Below are 17,418 nucleotides of genomic sequence, written 5' to 3'. Positions count from 1 at the left end.
AATGGGACTGAAGTGGTCAAGAGCCCCGAACTGTGCCCAGGAGAAGGCAGCAAAGAACTAATAGGCTAGAGTTTTACTAAAAATTAAGCAGTTTCCATGAAGTTCTTTTTTTTTTTTTTAAGATTTTATTTATTTATTTGAGAGAGAAAGATGAGATAGCAAGGGAGAGAGCACGAGCAGGGCAGAGAGGGAGAAGCAGTCTCCCCACTGAACAGGGAGCCCAATATGGGGCTCAGTCCTAGGACCCTGGAATCATGACCTGAGCCAAAGGCAGACGCTTACCCCACTGAGCCACCCAGGCACCCCTCCAGGAAGTTCTTTATATATGTTAAGAATTCTTCAGTTTTTTGTGTTTGAGTTGAATTAAGAAAGTACATCCATGGAGGTATGGAAACCAAAAATACCAAGATGGGCAAAGAAAAATACTGAGGATGAGATCAATTCTGTTATCTCTTAGGAGAAGTCTGGGAAGAGGGGAGGACTTATGTATTTAAGCCAAGGACTGAAAGATCAAAGGAGAAAACCAAAAAGCCATAGGCAACTATAGATCACAGAATAAGAAGGCCAGAATGCAGTCAGGAGACACATTAACTCACATATCGGTGTCACTGGGGTAGTAATGTGTCCTACTCCTTTGGTTCTTAAAATGGTCTAAGCTTGGCAAAGTCAACAAGCCAGGTGGGAGTCTAATAAATCTGTCTATCTAAACAGCAAATAAAGTAGAAATATTATTAATACAAAGGTTTTCAAAAATCTCTCTCTCTTTTTTTTAAAGATTTTATTTATGTATTTGACAGAGACACAGCAAAAGAGGGAACACAAGCAGGGCAAGTGGAAGAGTAAGAAGCAGGCCCCCCACTGAGTAGGGAGCCCAGCGCGGGGCTCGATCCCAGGACCCTCAGTCGTTAAGCCGACGCTTAACAACTATGCCACCTGGGCGCCCCACAAAAATATATCTCTTTTTAACTGAAAGTTTATATAGTATAATCAGGAACAAGAAATGCATATTGATTTATACTATTAAACTTCGAATAACAAGATTGATAATATACAGAATATTTTTAGGACAATGTAATCATCTTACAACTTTAATGATATAATCTTCTGATTATTGTTGGCACTAGAGCACATTCAATAAGAGTGAATCATAATTAGAATTTTCTTATGGTAAAGTTTTTGATGAATAAAATTTTAGTTTCATAATTAAATTGGGGGAGCCTAGCTGGCTCATTTAGTTAAGCGTCTGACTCTTGATCTCAGCTCAGGTCTTGGTCTTAGAGTCGTGAGTTCAGGCCCCATGTGGAGCCTGCTTAAAAAAAATAATAGTAATTTAATTTAACTGGTAGAATTGATAGTTAACATTTTTTTGATATTTTACCATATACCAGTTGGAAGTACTTCTTTTTTTTTTTTTTAGAGAAATGGGGGGAGGGGCAGAGGGAGAAAGAGAGAGAGAGAATCTTAAGCAGGCTCCACACCCAGCACAGAGCTCAATGTGGGGCTCAATCTCACGACCGTGAGATCATGACCTAAGCCGAAATCAAGAGTCAGATGCTTAACCGACTGAGCCACCTGGTGTCCCCAGTTGGAAGTACTTCTATACATCAACTCTCTGAGGTATGTCCTATTATTTTTCATTTTACAAATAAGGAAACGGGGTGCCTGGATTGCTCAGTCAGTTAAACGTCTGCCTTCGGCTCAGGTCATGATCCCAGGATCCTGGGATCGAGCCCCACGTCGGGCTCTCTGCTCAGCAGCGAGCCTGCTTCTCCCTCTCCCTTTGCCTGTCACTCCCACTGCTTGTGCTCTCTCTCTGTCAAATAAATAAATAAAATCTTTGAAAAAACAAAACAAAACCAAAAAGACAGATAAGGAAACAGAATCAAAGAGGGTAAGTCACCTGATCAAATACAAGAAAATTTCACAGCTGAGTTTCACACCCAGGCAGTTAAATTCCAGAACCTTAAATACCCTGCTACAAAAAAATCCCCAGGTCTGGTTGACTTAAAAAATGATTTGGAGGGAATGGCTCCTTCACCAACATTAATAATACTGCAAAGAATTGGGTTTTATAAGTTCCAAAGATTTTACTTTTCTAGTATTTTCTAATATTAATTTTATCCATCCTCCTTGATAATGAGAAAATGTATTATTTATCTGTAAGATAATTTAATAAACTTTTTAGAACTTAGTTACCTTAATTTTTATTATTTTTTTAATAGACTTTATTTTTGGAGCAGTTGGTTTATAGTAAAGATTGACTAGATCTCCCATATATTCCTTTTCCACCCTCTATGAATTTCCCCTATTTTTTTTTTTTTTTAAGATTTATTTATTTGACAGAGAGAGACACAGAGAGAGGGGGAACACAAGCAGGGGGAGTGGGAGAGGGAGAAGCAGGCTTCCCGCGGAGCAGGGAGCCCGATGTGGGGCTCGATCCCAGGACCCTGGGATCATGACCTGAGCCGAAGGCAGACGCTTAACCGACTGAGCCACCCAGGCGCCCCGAATTTCCCCTATTTTTAACATCTTGTGTTACTTTATACATTTGTTAAAATTGATGAACCAATGCTGATGTATTTTTATTAACTAAAATCCATAGCTTATATTAGGGTTATATTGTGCTGTACAGTTCTCTGGATTTTGACAAATATATAATGACATGTACCTGCCATTTACAGTATCATACAGAATAATTTCATTGCCTTAAAAATCCCTTGTGTTCTACCTACTCATGTATCTATTCATCCCTTCAAACCCCTGGCAACCACTGAACTTTTTACTGTCTCTATAGTCTTGCCTCTTCCAGAGTACCTTGTTGTTGGAATATCATGCAATATGTAGCCTTTTCAAACTGGCTTCTTTCACTTAGCGGTATGTATTTAGATTTCTTTTTTTGGCTTGATAGCTCATTTCTTTTTAGCACTAAGTAATAATTCCATTATATGAAGGTACTATAGTTTGTTTATTCATTCACCTATTAAAAGACATGTTGGTTATTTCGAATTTTTGGTAATTATGAACGTAGCTGCTATAAATACTCATGTGCCTCGGTGCCTGGGTGGCTCAATCAGCTGGTTAAGTGTCTGCCTTCGGCTCAGGTCATGATCCCAGGGTCCTAGGACTGAGCCCTGCATTGGACTCCCTGCTCCGCAGGGAGCCTACTTCTTCCTCTGTCGTCTGTCCCTACTTGTGCTCTCTCTCTCTGTGTCAAATAAATAAATAAAATCTTTAATAACAGAAATACTCATATGCATATTTTTGTGCATATATAGTTTTCAGCTTGTTTCAATTCATTTCTATTCAGTTATTGCTGGTACAGTAAACCTATGTTTAACTTTGAAAGAACTGCCAAATTGTCTTGCAAAGCGGCTGTACCATTTTGTATTCCCACCAGGAAGGAATGAGTGTCTGCATTTGGTGGTGTTAGTTTTTTGGATTCTAGCCTAGAATATAGGTGTGTATCTTGTTGTTTTAATTTGCAGTTCCTTAATGACATATGATCTTCTCATATGCTTATTTACCATCTGTATATCTTGTTTGGTGAGGTGTCTTTCAGATCTTTTGCCCATTTTTAGATTGAGGTGTTTATTTTCTTACTATTGAGTTTTAAGAGCTCTTTGTATATATTGGATACAAATCTTATCAGCTGTGTTTTGCAAGTGTTTTCTCTCAGTATGTGGTTTGTCTTTCCATTCTCTCTCTCTTTTTTTTTAAAGATTTTATTTATTTATTTGACAGAGAGAGACACAGCGAGAGAGGGAACACAAGCAGGGGGAGTGGGAGAGGGAGAAGCAGGCTTCCCGCCGAGCAGGGAGCCCGATGTGGGGCTCGATCCCAGGACCCTGGGATCATGACCTGAGCCGAAGGCAGACACTTAACGACTGAGCCACCCAGGCGCTCCTGTCTTTTCATTCTCTTAATAGTGTTTTTCACAGAGCAATTTTTAATTTTAATGAAATCCCGCTTAACCATTTTTTCCTTTCATGTGTCATGCTTTTGGTTTGTGTGCTTTTGGTGTTATATCTAAAAACACATAGGCAAACACAAAGTCACCCAGATTTTCTCCTGTTATCTTCCAGAAGTTTTTATAGATTTTGTGTTCTGGGTCTGTGACCCATTTTAGTTAATTTTTGTGAAAGATGTAAGGTCCTTGTCTATATTTATTTTTTTGCCTGTGGATGTCCAGTTGTTCTAACACCATTTATTGATAGAACTACCCTTTCTCCTTTGAATTGACTTTGCTCCTTTGTCAAATATCAGTTCAGTATATTTGTATGGGTCTATTTCTGGTTTCTCTGTTCTATTCCACTGATCTATGTGTCTAATCTTTTGCCACTACCACACTGTCTTGAGTACCATAGCTTTAAAGAAAGTCTTGAGGTTGGGTATTAATGAATTTATAAAAAAGTAATGGAGGATTGAGAATTTTAAGTTTTAAAAGTAGATTACTTATTGATAGTCTCTATAGTACAGTATCTAGATACATTTTCCTTGAAAGTAATAATTTCTTTGTATTGATATCAATTATTATTTTTTTCATCTTGCTTTATTATATTGTAGCTCCAGCCCCCAGTTTAATGGCTACCATTTCTATGATCTAATTTAATCTATATTTACTTTTTTTCCTTGCAAAAGTTCTTTGTCACTTTCCAAACTCTACAAACATTTTACTATTAATCTATTAATACTATTAATCTTTATACTACTATTAAACTATTAATCAGTCAGTTTTAAATTGTTATGTCTCTGCTGCTTTTTTCACAATAATGCATACAAAAGAGATATCTCAAATAAAGAGTACCTATTTCCCTTGGGTATATTACAGTTGGAAGCTGGAAAATAAAATCTTTCTTCTTGTAGGGCAGTTAACAGAATATAATCCATGATGAGTAACTGTTTATTATCTATATAATAGACAAATTCAGGAATTATACATGTGTAGATACTTCTAGGTGAATGTAGTTTTGCTTACAAATAATGTTCAAATGGATATACTTAGATTTATTTGTCTGGGACACTCATAGAATTGAAAGTATTTCCTGGGTGCCTGAGTGGCTCAGTAGGTTAAGCTTCTGCCTTTGGCTCAGGTCATGATCCCAGGGTGCTGGGATCGAGTCCTGTGTCAGGCTCCCTGCTCAGCAGGGAATCTACTTCTCCCTCTCCCCTGCTCGTGCTCCCTCTCTCTTTTGCTCTCGCTCTTTCTCAAATAAATAATAATAATAATAAAAGAGTTTCCCATTATCTAACAGTTTTTTAAGGACCAGGGGCAATTTGGTTAAAATTAGAATAATTAGGCATCTAGCAGTCTCCTTAAACCTGGCACCATCCACATCTCCCTTTTTGAAACACCATTAATTTGGGGGGTATTATGTCAAATTCATCCAGGTTCTCCTGGGTTTAGGTGGCAAACATATATGAAGCTTTAATTTTTATTTATTTATTTTTTAAGATTTTATTTATTTATTTGACAGAGAGAGAGAAAGAGAACACAAGCAGGGGGAAGGACAGAGGGAGAGGGAGAAACAGGCTTCCCGCTGAGCAGGGAGCCCGATGCGGGGCTCAATCCCAGGACCCTGAGATCATGACCTGAGCTGAAGGCAGATGCTTAACGACTGAGCCACCCAGGCGCCCCTGAAGCTTTAATTTTTAAAAATATGTATCAGTATATACTCTAGATAAGCAAACAGGTTGGGACTTACCCAGAAAAATGACAGTTTCCTCTAATTTTGGAATATATTTGCATTATTTATAACTTCTGATTTTTTTGAAAACCAAATAATATACTGTGATGGTGCTTTGTGCTGAGTTGTGGGAAATTGAAACAGTATCTCACTAGCATGTTTTGAGCCATTTTCATATTGTTCATGGATTCATAAGGAAGGCATCCTTTAAAATAAATATTTATGAGTAATAATATATAATAGGCCTTTTATTAGATGTATGACTTTTAAAATTATGTAAGGGGGCACGTGGGTGACTCAGTCGCTTGAGTATCCGACTCTTGATTTTGGCTTAGGTCATGATTTCAGGGTCGTAGGATGGAGCCCTGCGTTGGGGTCTGCACTTGGCGGGGTGTCTGCTTCTCTCTCTTCATCTCCCTCTGCCCCTCCCCCCATTTGCTCTCTCTTTCTCTGAAATAAAGAAATCAATCTTAAAAAAAATTATGTAACAAAGAAACTTTTGGTTGTTTTAACAGACAATTTTGATACCAAGAAGAATGAACTAACAAGACAGGGCTTTATGGATCTGAATCTAATGGAAGCCAATGATCGAGAAGGAGATCCTCGTGACCTTTGGGTAACTCTGCACTCAATGGGCTATAATAAAGCTCTGGAATTGACAGAGGTAAAGCAATCTGAAAGTTTTGCAATGGGTTTAATGTCCATAATATTTTACTCCATGAACATTTTCCTGACACATGACTTTTGAATTGGGCACTCAGATCCTTGAACTTCAATATATGAATGAATTGTGAGTGCAGCAGTGTTTCTGCTAGTTTATGCAAGTTCCTGTTCTTACCTGAAATTTAGTTACTCCCAACATTTAAATAATTCAGGAACAAAGGAATTTGAGCATATGATATGCAGAAAAACATTTGGTAATTAAAAAGTTATATTTCTTAATTGGTGATGGCTATTTTAGTTGCTAAGGTCTCATGTCTATAGAGAATTCTTTGTCCTAACAGAATAAAGCCTAAGAATAAGGGGATTGTGTCTGTATGAGAAGTGGAATTCTGATTCTTGGGTTAATATTTGTAAAACACTTGGGATGGTGCTTGGCTTATATATAGCATTGCGTATGTGTTAGCTATCATTATTAAGAGTTTCAGTAAACCAGAGAAATAATAAAAATGAGGACTTCTTAAATTCTATATTTTGTGTCAGGTGTGAAATAAAGAACTTATGAGTTTCAGGCCATGTATCAGATAACAGTACATTTGTCGTTCATATTCTTAAAAATAGTATCTGTCCTTTCTGTAAATAAATCAACTTAGGAGGGTAACACTAGCATCAACAAATTTTAAATTTTGGGTGTATGGAGACTTTGGTTTAAGTTCTAGCTTTGACATCATTCAAAATCCCTCATAAACCTCTTTTCTGAAAAGTTCTCTATAATTTTTTTTGCCATTTTTAAAAATAGGAGGTGAATAGTTACAATAAATTTTTATATCCTACTTTAACCTAACGTTCAGTGAATCCCACATTCTGCCTATGGTGCAAAATCAGCATCTAATCTATGAATAATATTGTATCTACTATACATGCCTTTTAATATGAGAAATTAGTTAAGAGCAATTTAAGATATTTTATAGCATTTACTGATAGCATTGACCTTTGAAACCATAGGCAAGAAGGATTTCTGAAATAAAAAAATTTTTTTTTAAGATTTATTTATTTATTTGAGAGAGGGAGAGAAAGCACACACAGGGAGGGGCAGAGGGAGAGGGAGAGAGAACTTCAGCAGACTCCTTCATGAGCCTAGAGCCCGACACAGGGATTGATCCCACAACCCATGAGATAACCACCTGAGCTGAAACCAAGAGTTGGATGCTTAACCGACTGAGCCACCCAGGCACCCCTGTTTTGTTTTTTAAAGGTTTTATTTTGGGGGTGCCTGGGTGGCTCAGTCGGTTAAGCATCTGCCTTAAACTCAGGTCATGATCTCAGGGTGCTAGGATCAAGCCCCACATCCGGCTCCCTGCTCAGTGGGGAGTCTGTTTCTTCCTCTCCCTCTGCCCCTTGCCCCACTTGTATGACTCTCTCAAATAAATAAAATCTTTTAAAAATTTTAAAAATTAAAATAAAATAAATAAAGGTTTTATTTTTAAGTGATCTCTATACCCAACATGCAGTTCAAACTTATAACCCCAAGATCTAGAGTCACATGCTCTACCAAACCAGCCAGGTGCCCCGGTTATGACTTTTCAACAGTGAAATATATTGACCCATCCTGAAAATAAATGTACTGTATTTAGTAGTACATATTCATAAATCATAGAGAAAGAATCAACTGTATAAAATCAATTTGGAAATGCTTAGAGAGTCTTCTGGAGCATAGTCTCAGTTTATGTACTACAATTTTTCCAGGTTAATTTACTTACAGATAAAGCATGGACTAACCACATTTTTCATTATCTTAGGAAAGTTTTTCCTCAGCAATTAATGTTTTAGCCAATTTATCCCTATTGGAATGAGTTATTTCATGGAGGATTTTATCTAGTATCCAGGTGGCCATTCTGGTTTTGCCAGATCTTACCCTTATGGTTTTTAGAACATGATCATACACAGTATTTCAGAATTTGGCAGGCCCGGTTTTGCATATCTATGATGGAATCCTTAAACTTCTCCATGGATTTGTTTTATTTTGTTGTTGTTTTATGTAAGGACTTTAGTTAGAACAGTCTGTTTAGTATAGTGATCTGGTAAAAGTATTTCTATAATATTTCTAAAGTGTTTCTATAATACTTTTAAAGTACTTGTATAGTATCTATAATATAGTGTATTAGCTTCAATGGAACTTCTTTTACTTTGAGTCTCTTCCTTTATGGCCATTACTTTAGGTATCAAATAATGTATTTGTTGTTCTTTTTTTTTTTTTTAAAGTAAGCTTTACACCCAATGTGGGACTTGAACTCATGACCCTGAGATCAAGAGTTGCATGCTCTACTGACTGAGCCAGTCAGACGCCCCTTGTTCATTTTTATTTTATTTTTGTTTTTTTCCCCCTTCTTCATTTTTAAAGGGTACTTGATCAGAGGGGGAAAAAATCCCCCTTTTTTCTATAGCATTTTTAAAAAGTCAGTTATTCTAAAAGCATACTAGCTATTAGTTTATATATTTTACTCTCCTATGTCTGAGAGAGAGCCACAATTTAGTCATTTGAATGTATTTCATGGTAAGGAAACAGATTTTCCAAGAGACGAGGCAACTTATTGTATGTCAAGCCTGGTATTGTTTTTTGTTTCTTTCTTTCTCTAATGTAAGACTCATCCACAAACAACATTAAGTCAAGATTTGGTACTGGGGCATCCAAAAATTCTGTTCTTGGCATGGATACTTTTGATTTACAGAATAACAGTGAAAACATTGTCCTCATTCAGTAAGGGTTATAGAGTTGTTGGATTGAGAATGTTACACCAGCAAACAGTAATACAAGAAGGAGAAAATAACAATTCATAATCAGCTAGTTGGTGTAAAAATGTTGGGTAATTTCCATTAGTGATAGGGATGTATATATGTGGTAACATTTGATTTAAAGGATTCATGTAGGGGGAGGTAGGTGGGAGGGATTGGTGAAAATAGGTGATGGGGATTAAGGAGGGCACTTGTGATGAGCACTGGGTAATGTATGGAATTGTTGACTCACTGTATTGTACACCTGAAACTGATAAAACACTGTATGTTAACATACTGGAATTAAAATAAAATAAAATAAATACACAGACAAAGGATTTATATATTTATATATTCTTATAACTATCAAATAATCTTTTCTTTTTTTTAGAATTCTACATTGTAAAATATTTTCACACATATTACCTATTAGATATTTCCAACAACCCTTGGCAGAATATATACTATTTATTCCTACTTTTTCAATGAAGAAACTAAACTTCATAAAAGTGAAGTGACTTCCCCAGGTCACGTAGCTAGCAAATGGCAAAATCCAGTTACAAACCTAGATCTTCTGTTTTCTAGTCCAATGATGTTTCACTCTACTGTCTCTCTTATAAAAATGACTTTATTATTGCCAAAGGTTGGAATCTTTAAAAACTTCTTTAAAAATAAAAATTTCTGCTGTTGTTCTACTAACTTCAGACTTTTATCTTTTGTCCCCCAACTAAAAAGATGACCATCAATATGTATAAATTCACTATTTATTTAATAGATATTTATTGGATGCCTGCCATGTGGTAAGTCTGTAATAAAGAGGCACTGAGGATCAGTGGTGAATAGAATAGTCAGAATTCCTTCCCTTATGGAATTTACATTCCATGAAGGAGAATGGTTAATTAAATGGAAAATAAATAAAATCATTTAAAAAACATTTTGAAAGAAACAAGCCAGAGACCAAACTAGAAAAGAATAGTGCAGGGGGAATGACATATCAGATAAAGGGCTAGTATCCAAAATCTATAAAGAACTTATCAAACTCAACACCCAAAGAACAAATAATCCAATCAAGAAATGGGCAGAAGACATGAACAGACATTTTTCCGAAGAAGACATCCAAATGGCCAACAGACACATGAAAAAGTGCTCAACATCGCTCGGCATCCAGGAAATCCAAATCAAAACCTCAATGAGATACCACCTCACACCAGTCAGAATGGCTAAAATTAACAAGTCAGGAAATGACAGATGTTGGCAAGGATGCGGAGAAAGGGGCACCCTCCTACACTGTCGGTGGGAATGCAAGCTGGTGCAACCACTCTGGAAAACAGTATGGAGGTTCCTCAAAAAGTTGAAAATAGAGCTACCATACAACCCAGCAATTGCACTACTGGGTATTTACCCCAAAAACACAAATGTAGTGATCCGAAGGAGCACCTGCACCCCGATGTTTATAGCAGCAATGTCCACAATAGCCAAACTATGGAAAGAGCCAAGATGTCCATCAACAGATGAATGGATAAAGAAGATGTCGTATATATATATATATATATATATATATACAGTGGTATATTATGCAGCCATCAAAAAACCCCCGAAATCTTGCCATTTGCAACGATGTGGATGGAACTAGGGGGCATTATGCTAAGCGAAATAAGTCAATCAGAGAAAGACATGTTTCATATGATCTCCCTGATATGAGGAATTCTTAATCTCAGGAAACAAACCGAGGGTTGCTGGAGTGGTGGGGGGCTGATAGGAGGATTACTGATTTGCTTGAGATTATAGTTTTCTTTCCTTTTCTGTGAACATTGTCAGTTAATATGCTAACAAAAAATCATAATTTTATGCTTTTTTATTATCGAATTCATAGTACTAAAATCTTTCTAAAGGTATATGAGGACAAGCTAGAAGGAGAGTATATCTTCTTAAATCATATGATAAACATATTAATAACAAATAATTTATTTTTAATTCTATCAGAAAGCTAAAACAAGGTTCACTTTTTCTTTCTTGTCAGGCATGCCCATTTATCATCGATATCTATGCAGACAAATGCAAGCCAAGAATTAAAGCTGTCCATATGGAGGCATGCAGTGGGCAACTTGAGAAGGCCATTTGTAAATCTGTCCTTAACAAAGGCGATGCCAGGGTAATGGATGGCTATGAAAATATAATTGTACATACGTATAAGCGTGACACCTGGATAACATCAGTTATTGAAAACAAGGTATTATTTATGAGGTGGTTCTCCTCATAACTGCATTGTTTACTAATATGTTCCATCTTCTTTCTTACTCTATTCTTGCACAGTAATTAATATCACATTATATTAATATTTATAATGGGCAATTCTTTCTTACGTTTCTAATTCAAACTGAGCATGATAATTTTTATGCATTTTTTAAAAGTTTGAGATAATTGTATTACGAAAATTAAATATTTGGGGATCTCTGAAGATAGAGCATAATCTGGGTACAAAGTATCTTATTTAGTTTGTTATTAAAAATCTTCACACATACATAACTATTTCAAATAACAGACATTGGGTTTTAAAGAAATATAAATGAAGTAAAGAAAAAATTTAGCCCAACTTTTTCCACACCTTGAAATATTAGAAATTCTGTAGACTGTCATCATTTTATCTAATATATTCCACTGCCCAGGACCTATTTTTATCAAGCCACTTATTGCTAACTTTAGCTACCATCCCTGCTACTACTGATATTGCAGGCCAAGAGAATACATACATAAATGCTTAGAGATACCCAGCTTTCTAGAAACATAAATTTTCAAAAAAATCTTACTCAGGATGGCTGGATTTTTAGGACTGTTGGCTTATTTCTTTTAGTTCCTGGGTGAGACTTACATTATTTTTATGCTTACCATGAATTTCTTAAAGTGCTGAGGTTTGGCTGAGTATTGAGTCAATGTGAGTATATACTATGTAACTAACTCTCCTAGCCACAATAGAGGCCACTATCAGTGTAATATGGTCTCTGCTTTCAAGGAGTTTATGGACTAGTTGGGAAGACAGAATTAATACTCTCAAAAGAGATCAGAGAATAATTAAATGTTAAATTATATAGTACTGTTTATTTGTGCATTAGTTTTACTGTATTTGCATCTCTTGTGGTTGATGTTAGTTTGGACAATAGAAGTTGGGGAAGGACTTGTGAATGAGGGGAAGGGGACTGTGGTATGGGATTGGAGACAAACTAGGATTGGATGTGCAGAGACATGGGGCGCCTGGGTGGCTCAGTCGTTAAGCGTCTGCCTTCGGCTCAGGTCATGATCCCATGGTCCTGGGATCGAGCCCCACGTCAGGTTCCCTGCTCGGCAGGAAGCCTGCTTCTCCCTCTCCCACTCCCCCTGCTGTGTTCCCTCTCTCGCTGTGTCTCTCTCTGTCAAATAAATAATAAAATCTTAAAAAAAAAAAAGATATGCAGAGATAGCCGTTAGAAGCAGAGAAACAGTAGCATGTAAGAGGGTTAATGTGAAGAATAGAGGAAATTGTGGGAATATCCTCTATGCAGAAACAGAGAACTTTATTTGGAGGAGTACTACAAAGATAAATAACATAGGTGGTATGGGTCCAGATTATATATATTATCTTGAAAATGAGGTAGAGGACTTGGACTTGATAAAAACAGTTAGAGTTCCCAGCTAGGAGATTCCAGTCTTCAAGTGGATCATAAAGCTTTGGAGCGTGATTCCTAAGATCCAGCATAACTTCCCTTCTGCCCTCTATGTCTTATTAGAACTAAAACGGTGGATGGGAGTCACTAACTTACCACAGTTTCTCTGTTCTGTAGTTAGCTATCATTTCTCAACCCTCCATCTCCTTCCTTTCCCTCAAGGAAAATTAAACTGCTCTGCACCAAAATGATGTAATAATAATATTTTAGAGTTTCCCATTTGTCAGGCACTTTACATTTATTAACGCATTTACTTCTCACAACAACCCAATGAGGTAAGTACTAACTGCATTTTACACACAAAGAAATTGAAGCATGGGGACGCTAAATAACTTGCAGAAGGTCACATGCTGAGTAGTAGAGCTGAGAAATGAATCCAGGCAGTCTAATGTTATACTGCCCCTTTGTAGTCATTAGGGCGTGCTTGTAGCTTTCTTAGCAGGGGAATACTTTGGCGCCTACATTTCTTTCATTCACCAGCTTCATTCTGCTTTCTCTTGCTTCCTATCCATTTTAGAGGCTATCTATTATCTATGATCTGTTATCTCAAGTATTGGTTCTTCCATAAGGTCTTCCTTGCTAACCCAGTCTGAGCTAATATTTCTGTGTTTCTATGTTTCTGCAGACCCTGTGAATACCTCTATCACAAGACTTATAAAATGTTTTGTAATAATCATTTTATTTGTATTTATTAAAGAAAGGACTAGCAACTTATGAAATTTTCTTTATAGTCAGATAATAAAGTGATTATTCACATCAACAATGAGCTAAGTAAAAACTGCATAAACAACAGAGGACTGAACATATTTGCAGTAGAAGTGGCACCAAAATCTACAATGGTAATGTATTGTTTTCTAATTAAAGCTTTTTGTTTTATCAATTTGAAAAAGCATTTTACTAATAACAGTATGAATAAGTGGAAATATGAAATAAAGTAGAAAATTATTCTAAGTATGATATTCATATTATTATCATCCTATATTAGGAGATTTTGGTTCTAGTCCAGGTCTCACTATTTGGTTGAGTGATTATGAGAGATTCACTTAGCCACTCTGTTCCTGTCTCTTATGTAAAATTAATATACTATTACTAGTGTTAGGTAGTTCACAAGGTTAATGTAAAGATAAAAATAAAATGATGTATATGAAAGCACTTTGCAACATCATATAGAAAGACAAAGTAGTGTTTATAGTAAATGGGAATTTTGCTAATCCAAAATATTTTTATCTACATTATTAAGATTTTCCAATGTAACCTGAAAGAGAAAATGCCTCTAAGTTTTAGATAACAACCATCTAAGTCAAGAGCCAGGAACAGCTGTAGTTTCTGGTGTTAGCAGAACTGTGGGTTTCTATTTAGCCTGGGGCTCAAAGGCAGGGACCCTGAAACCGGTCTAGTGAACAGAAAAAGGAAAAAGCCTTCTATTCTTTTCTTCATTCTGTCCATGAAATCCTAAAACATTCTAGAACTGAATAAAGAGGAGAGATTCTACAGAATCCCAATGAGGATTTTAGAACATTCTCTAGGTTTAGCGAAAAAAGGGTATTTACTCCCCTTTCCACTACTCCCTTTTCTACTACTCCTACCCCACATTTATATACACCAAATATCAGCTACTATATTTGAGTAGAATTTATGCCAGATTATTCTGTTAGACATCAGATCATAGATTGTAGATACCCACTAAGGACAAATGGTATAGAATTTTATCTGCACAGGGATATTTTTTGCATAGGATCTAGAAATGTTATCCTGTTTAAAAATTAGCCAAAAATAAAATATATGAAAGGAAAATAAAAGTTTTCTATTTTTATATGCAGGTTTGTCAACATGTAATGCCTCTGAATGAACGACAAGAATGGATATATTATTGTGTGTATTCCCTTATATCTTAAATATTGTTTTCTACTTGAGCCTGTCAAACTAAGAATTCTTTCAGGTTTAGTCTGTTATTTGTTGATAAACTAAATGCTAATCAATTTAACTGATGTACATAAACAATAATCAATTTATATGTGTTTACATTTTATACCCATGTTATATACTTTATTATTAAAATATAAATATAAAATAGAAATAATATAATAATGTTTTTAATGTGTGGCTTTCTTATTAATTTAATGGGAAATCTGGGCATATTTCATTTACCAATAGTAAATCAAAATAAAATTACAGGTAAGCTTTTAAAAACTAGTATTCGATGAATTCTACAAAATCCTGTATACTTTTGGTTTAATCTTACTCATAAAAAATAAACTCAAAGAAAATGAAAATAGGCCAGCTGCAGCTAGTGTCTTGGGCTCTCACCCTGTCTTCTCACTGTTCTGTCCCAGGAGCGTGACAGGTCACAGACTCCCATCCATGCCACTGTGGTCACAGGCATGTGGCTGTGGGAGGACCAGGGGGCCTCCTGGGCCCCTTCTCTTTGCTGTGGCTGCTGCTGCTGCTGATGTATAGCCCCTTTCCACCAGCAGCCTCTACCTCCTGCTGCACCTCTTCAGCTTTGGCTGATGCTTCCTCCTCCAACCCCTTCTGGGCCTGTAGGTATTTAAGCCCTGGAAGCTGTTACACCATCGTCCATACTGGCGGCCATTTGGCAGGCAGGTACGATTGGAGCAATGGGTCTGGAGTTGGATGTTGAATTTACTTCTGAGGGGATTCTTGTCTTAATGCACCATAGCACAGTAGACATGACAACTGATGGTAGTGGTTGATGAGTGATTTGATATTTGAACAAATGAGAAAACTTAATCTGCAGCAAATCACAGATTCAGGAATGATTTCCCTGATGAGAGGATCTCTAACCTGAACCATAATGTCACAATCTTCTTAGATGTCAAAGGCCATGCAAATATAATACTGGTGCTGTAAAGAAAATGTATATGCAGTTTCTTCAACTATACAGTCTGCTCTGGTATCCTCTGCCCTTTCTTGCCAAAAGTGATCTATAAGATGAGACAGGACAGAATGTAATATAATGGCATTAACTCACAGAACTTGGAGCCTTAGCCATCCAGGAGATGGGAAAGCACACTATAATGCATGTGTTTCAGTCCATGTTTGTGGCAATAGACATTTTGCTGGACTAGAGCATGCATAGTATCTTGTGGTACCTGTATGGAATTTCAGCTTTCCTCATGCAAAAGGATGTTGTATCCCTAGACTACTCGAAGAAGTAGTTAGCTAAAGGCATTCAAGTTGTTGCTGGGAAAAAATTTTCCCTTCTTTCGTTACTGAACTCAAACTTGTCCAAGCACCTGATACACAGTAAGCCAATGTCTGAGACCCCAGTTTTTAAGCAAAGGGAGCTTTATTATCAGAAGAGCAGCCGAAGAAGAAGGCAGGAGATCATTCCCAAAGCTGCCTTACCCTTTTGAGCCTAGGGACAGTTTATATATATGAAGGAGGTGAATACATGAGAGGAGGGTGAAGAGTTTCTTGAACCATGAAGTGAGAGGCCTTAAAAGAATCTGGAGGTATGCATTCTTCCAGACAATGAGGTGCCGTTTGGAACCTGGTATGATCAGATACATCAGATAATTTCAAGACAGATGTTACCATCTGGTCCCCGTTAGGTTTCTACAGTCAGTGGGTAAACAGGGAATAGGGGCAAAAAAGGCAAAGTTAGTGATTTATCATGTATGAAGTTAAGAGATGCATAAAACATAAGTAGGGAATAAGGTAGAATGTGAAGCTAAGTTAATAATGGAACTAAAACAACTATAGTTCTGCCTCTGCTTTCAAAACAGGTCCAGGAACCAAGTATCTGGCCTTGCTTTCTAGATTCATTGGCTGGTCTAATAATCAAATAGACATAAGACATTAACAGGAGAAAAAGAAATTTCATTATGTACATATGGGAGCCCGACAAATACATGAGACTCACAGGCAGTCAACCAGTTGAGGCTTATATACCATCCTGAGCAGAGGAGAGAGGATAGGAGTCTGGGGCTTCAAAGGGGAAGAAGACAATTCACAGGAAGATGAGAAGAGTGAATGTTTGGTAAACAAATGTTTGCCATGCCATGCAGGTAAGTCTTTCTGATATAAAAAATTATCTCTAGTAATAGCTCTCTTCCTGGTACAGGCTATCTATCTAAATTCTTTTTGGCAGTTCAGGGAGAGGTAATAAGCTTTTCCCAAATCAGTTGGGTCTTAAGTGCCTTCAGCTCAAAACAATCCACATGTTAAAGTGGCACATTTTGGGGTGGCATATTCTGCTACCTCTCAATACCTTTGATCAAAATGTGGCTATGAGTCCCATCTTGGTTCCAGCTGTATCACTGATAGCAACCTGAGATCATGCCCTGTCCCTAAATCAAGAGTCAGATGCTTAACCTACTGAGCCACACAGGTGCCCTGTAATTTTAGTCTTCTCTCTGATATTCTTCAGATTTTCTTCCCACCTCTGACACTTCTTTTCACCCACACTTCTGTGGCTTCCCCCAGTTTCCACGTTGTCTCTCACCTCAGGCCCTTCGGATGCCGTGTTTCTTTCTATAGAATAATAATTATCTCTCTACTCCCTCTTTTTCCTTCAGGTCTCAGCGAATATGTCACTTTTTCTAAGAATCCTTCCCGATTAAGCCCCTACCAAGACTACT

At 36.8% G+C, this 17,418-nt stretch overlaps 1 protein-coding gene and 1 pseudogene across 3 annotated transcripts in view; both read left to right on the top strand.

Annotated features, from left to right (window-relative positions):
• EFCAB7 (EF-hand calcium binding domain 7) overlaps positions 1-14,888 on the top strand; it is a 43,418-nt gene extending 28,530 nt beyond the window's left edge. For 2 of the 3 annotated variants that reach the window (XM_078073014.1, XM_036070438.2), the window contains exons 11-14: positions 6,200-6,348; positions 11,137-11,346; positions 13,546-13,653; positions 14,635-14,888. In XM_078073014.1, coding sequence (XP_077929140.1) covers positions 6,200-6,348; positions 11,137-11,346; positions 13,546-13,653; positions 14,635-14,709 — 542 coding nt within the window. In that variant the 3' untranslated portion in view covers positions 14,710-14,888. Of the gene's footprint in view, positions 1-6,199; positions 6,349-11,136; positions 11,347-13,439; positions 13,654-14,634 lie in introns of all 3 variants that reach the window. The other variant, XR_013448149.1, reaches the window with a different exon arrangement.
• Positions 14,889-15,195: 307 nt separating this feature from the next.
• LOC118521725 (glycerophosphodiester phosphodiesterase 1-like) lies at positions 15,196-17,159 on the top strand (annotated as a pseudogene).
• The last annotated feature ends 259 nt before the right edge of the window (positions 17,160-17,418 follow it).

The sequence above is a fragment of the Halichoerus grypus genome, chromosome 5 (genome assembly GCF_964656455.1).
Source record: "Halichoerus grypus chromosome 5, mHalGry1.hap1.1, whole genome shotgun sequence".
In the NCBI taxonomy this organism is placed as follows: Eukaryota; Metazoa; Chordata; class Mammalia; order Carnivora; family Phocidae; genus Halichoerus; species Halichoerus grypus.
This window is presented reverse-complemented; position numbering and strand designations above follow the sequence as displayed.